Source organism: Arachis duranensis, chromosome 4, assembly GCF_000817695.3.
Source record: "Arachis duranensis cultivar V14167 chromosome 4, aradu.V14167.gnm2.J7QH, whole genome shotgun sequence".
NCBI lineage: Eukaryota > Viridiplantae > Streptophyta > Magnoliopsida > Fabales > Fabaceae > Arachis > Arachis duranensis.
Window position 1 is genome coordinate 87,185,676 of NC_029775.3, and position 4,526 is coordinate 87,190,201.

General features: G+C 38.0%; 1 protein-coding gene across 1 annotated transcript; it reads right to left on the reverse strand.

The window, feature by feature from the left end:
• Window positions 1–3,092: 3,092 nt before the first annotated feature.
• LOC107484841 (uncharacterized) lies at window positions 3,093–4,314 on the reverse strand. Its single transcript, XM_016105384.3, has 2 exons — window positions 3,892–4,314; window positions 3,093–3,802 (listed from the first exon to the last, which is right to left on the reverse strand). The coding sequence occupies exons 1-2, from the start codon at window positions 4,210–4,212 to the stop codon at window positions 3,359–3,361; spliced, it is 765 nt and encodes a 254-aa protein (XP_015960870.1). The 5' UTR covers window positions 4,213–4,314; the 3' UTR covers window positions 3,093–3,358.
• Between the last annotated feature and the right edge of the window lie 212 nt (window positions 4,315–4,526).

The following is a 4,526-nucleotide window of genomic DNA, read 5'->3' on the forward strand; positions in this document are numbered from 1 at the left end:
AAAATGTTTTAATTCAAAAGAACAAGAAGTACATGAGTTTCAAGTTTATCCTTGAATTTAGTTTAAATATATTGATGTGGTGACAATACTTTTTGTTTTCTGAATGAATGATTGAACAGTGCATATTTTTGATCTTGTTGTTTATGAATGTTAAAATTGTTAGCTCTTGAAAGAATGATGAACAAAGAGAAATGTTATTGACAATCTAAAAAATTATGAAATTGATTCTTGAAGCAAGAAAAAGCAGTGAATAGCGAAAAAAATAGAAAGAAAGAAAGAAAAAGCAAGCAGAAAAAGCCAATAGCCCTTAAAACCAAAAGGCAAGGGTAAAAAGGATCCAAGGCTTTGAGCATCAATGGATAAGAGGGCCCAAGGAAATAAAAATCCAGGCCTAAGCGGCTAAATCAAGATTTCCCTAACCATGTGCTTGTGGCATGAAGGTCCAAGTGAAAAGCTTGAGACTGAGTGGTTAAAGTCATGATCCAAAGCAACAAGAGTGTGCTTAAGAGCTCTGGACACCTCTAACTGGGGACTCTAGCAAAGCTGAGTCACAATCTGAAAAGGTTCACCCAGTTATGTGTCTGTGGCATTTATGTATCCGTTGGTAATACTAGAAAACAAAATGCTTAGGGCCACAGCCAAGACTCATAAAAGTAGTTGTGTTCAAGAATCAACATACTTAACTAGGAGAATCAATAACACTATCCGAAATTCTAAGTTCCTATAGAAGCCAATCATTCTAAACTTCAAAGGAAAAAGTGAGATGCCAAAACTGTTCAGAAGCAAAAAGCTACAAGTCCCGCTCATCTAATTAGAATTAATATTCATTGATATTTTGAGATTTATAGTATACTCTCTTCTTTTTATCCTAATTGATTTTCAGTTGCTTGGGGACAAGCAACAATTTAAGTTTGGTGTTGTGATGAGCGGATAATTTATACGCTTTTGGGCATTGTTTTTAGGTAGTTTTTAGTATGATCTAGTTACTTTTAGAGATGTTTTCATTAGTTTTTATGCTAAATTCACATTTCTGGACTTTACTATAAGTTTGTGTGTTTTTCTGTTATTTCAGGTATTTTCTAGCTGAAATTGAGGGACCTGAGCAAAACTCTGATAGGAGGCTGACAAAGGACTGCTGATGCTGTTGGAATATGACCTTCCTGTACTCAAAATAGATTTTCTGGAGCTACAAAACTCCAAATGGCACGCTCTCAACGGCATTGGAAAGTAGACATCCAGAGCTTTCCAGAAATATATAATAGTCCATACTTTATTCGGGAATTGGCGACGTAAACTGGTGCTCAACGCCAGTTCCTTGCTGCATTCTGGAGTCAAACGCCAGAAACACGTCACGAACCAGAGTTGAACGCCCAAAACATGTTACAACTTGGCGTTCAACTCCAAAAGAAGCCTCAGCTTGTGGATAGATCAAGCTCAGCCCAAACATACATCAAGTGGGCCCTGGAAGTGGATTTATGCATCAATTACTTACTTCTGTAAACCCTACTAGCTAGTTTAGTATAAATAGAATAGTTTACTATTGTATTAGACATCTTTGGAGGATTAGTTCTTAGATCTTGGGGGCTAGCCATTCGGCCATGCCTGGACCTATCACTTATGTATTTTCAATGGTGGAGTTTCTACACACCAAAGATTAAGGGTGTGGAGCTCTGCTGTACCTCAAGTTTTAATGCAATTACTATTATTTTCCTTCCAATTCAATTTATTCCTGTTCTAAGATATTCGTTACACTTCGACATGATGAATGTGATGATCCGTGACACTCACCATCATTCTCACCTATGAACGCGCGTGACTGACAACCACTTCCGTTCTACCTTAGGCCGGGCACATATATCTTGGATTCCTTAATCAGAATCTTCGTGGTATAAGCTAGAATTGATGGCGGCATTCACGGGAATCCGGAAAGTCTAACCTTGTCTGTGGTATTCCGAGTAGGATTCCAGGATTGAATGACTGTGACGAGCTTCAAACTCCTGAAGGCTGGGCGTTAGTGACAGACGCAAAAGAATCACTAGATTCTACTCCAACCTGATTGAGAACCGACAGATGATTAGCCGTGCTGTGACAGAGAATTTGGACCTTTTTCACTGAGAGGATGGGATGTAGCCATTGACAACGGTGATACCCTACATACAGCTTGCCATAGAAAGGAGTAAGAAGGCTTGTATGAATGTAATAAGAAAGTAGAGATTCGGAAGGAACACAGCACCTCCATGCACCTATCTGAAATTCCCACCATTGGATTACATGAGTAACTTTATCTTTATTTCCAGTTTATTTTATTTATCTTTTAATTATCTAATCCAATCACATTTGAATCCGCCTGACTGAGATTTACAAGGTGACCATAGCTTGCTTTATACCAACAATCTCTGTGAGATCGACTCTTACTCACATAAGGTTTATTACTTGGACGACCCAGTACACTTGCTGGTTAGTTGTGCGGAGTTGTGACACATTGTGATTCACGTTTGAGAGCACCAAGCCTTTGGAGCCATTATTGATGATCACAATTTCGCCTACCACCTGCGTAGTCGCAAATATCTTTTGACGAAGCCATCTGCAGCCGTTCGAGCTGCGAGGAGGACGAGCAGGTCAACCAGCAGATCAATGAAGATGAGGAGGAGGAACTTGAGGTGATGGCAGGTGGACGGTGAAGGGGTGGAGGGTTGGGTTTGGTGATAATGTAAAGGCAGAACGCAGGACAGTGGATGGTGGGGTGGGGTGATGTTTTGAAAAGTGAAAAAGTGAGAGCGAAAAAGTTGGGGAGGGTTGGGGTGGGTTTAGATAGTCTAGAGAGTTTTTGGTTATTTTTAAATGGTTAAATTATACAGTTGATTTCTATACTTTTACTAAAATTACAAATTAGTCCTTACTGTCAAACACGTACAACTCACATGTTTAAAATAGCAAATATGCTGATGAATATTTTATTAAATTAAACGTTATTTGAATAGTGGGGACTAAATTACAAAATTTAATTTTGTTAGAGAGTTAATTACAAATTTTTAAAATGTCAAGACCAATTTATAATTTTAATGAAAATATAGAGTCGAACTATGTAATTTAACCTTTCTTGATTATATGATTCTAAATGTACAATTCCAAAAGTACATAATATATATATATATATTATGTAAAGAACTTCATCAGCATCACATGGTAACTCTGTTACTCTGGGTTTGGTGATTATAGTTGTATCACCGAAATCAGCTATTGTTGATGCCAAATCAAAGCCGTGTGATTTTATCATTCCCAAGTTGTAAGCCCTCACTTGGGTTTATTGCATCACACACAATGCATCAATGGTATTTTCTCACAGTAAAATTGAACTTCAGTTATTTTGCTCATTGTTAGTCTTTCTCGTTCTCCCAGTCTCCAATGACATGTTTTGTTCGTAGATGAACTGAGAAGTTAAAGCCACAAGAATAGAAAAAAGAACTGCAACCTTTCTCCAATCAGTGGAGGATGAAGCAGCAATAGCCTTGACTATTCCGATGCTCAACAAGCCAATGAAGAAAAGGTAAACATACCGCCTGGCTTTGCCACCAGCTTTTTCTCTGGTTAAATCTTTGATCTTTTGTGCTTCCGCCATGGCTTGTGCAACATCAACAGGGGCCTTCTTTCTGAGGTTCTTGAAGAACAAGCCTTCGTTTCTGTTGTCCTCCATTTGAACTTCAAACTCCTCGAGCTCGTTTTCACGGTTTGAAATCTCTTGTCTGTTAAGTTCTGTAGATTCTTCGAATTCTAGCATTTGGCGCTCTATGTTTGCTGTTATCTGATAACCACAAAAGAACAGTGTAAGCGGATAGTTACTAAAGTTCTTTTCTAATGGCATGATTTATGTGGTTTAACTAAATATCATACTCTGGCATCAGCTTCATCTAATCCTTTGAGGGCCTCTTCTCCAATTTTCTCAAACTCAACTATGGCTTCTTTGCTAAATTGGGTCAAATATGCGGACCTCTCGTCCACATAATCCATCAGGCGGATCTTTTGAGCTTCAAGCATGGCAATTTGTGCTAGCAACTCTTGTTGGCGAGTATCACCAGGTTGGGAATCAGACTCGTTAGACTTGCAGCGGCCGAAGATGGAACTTCTTTTGTTTTGGAGGATCCCTGTGCAGTGGATATCATTCTTGCTATTGGTAGGACTCAAAGAAGGATGAATGGCTTTGAGTGCAATCATCCTTTCGTTACCGTGAAGGTATGTATTCTTAACTCATAAGGTTGAAATAGAGAAATGGGGTGCAAAGTCTTTTGAACCTCTTGTTCTCTGTACATTATCCATTGAAATAATGATGGTGATGTTTTTGTACAATATAAAAAGGATAAGGATACTTTGTTTTATGCTCTAAGCCTCTAACACTATGTTTGGTTCGATGGAAAATGAAGGAAAAAAATGGATGGAAAGAAAATGAATAGAAAATGATATTTTCTTTTGTTTGGTTATCAAAGAAAATAAAAAGGAAAGAAAATTTTTGTGTGGATCTCACTAAAAAA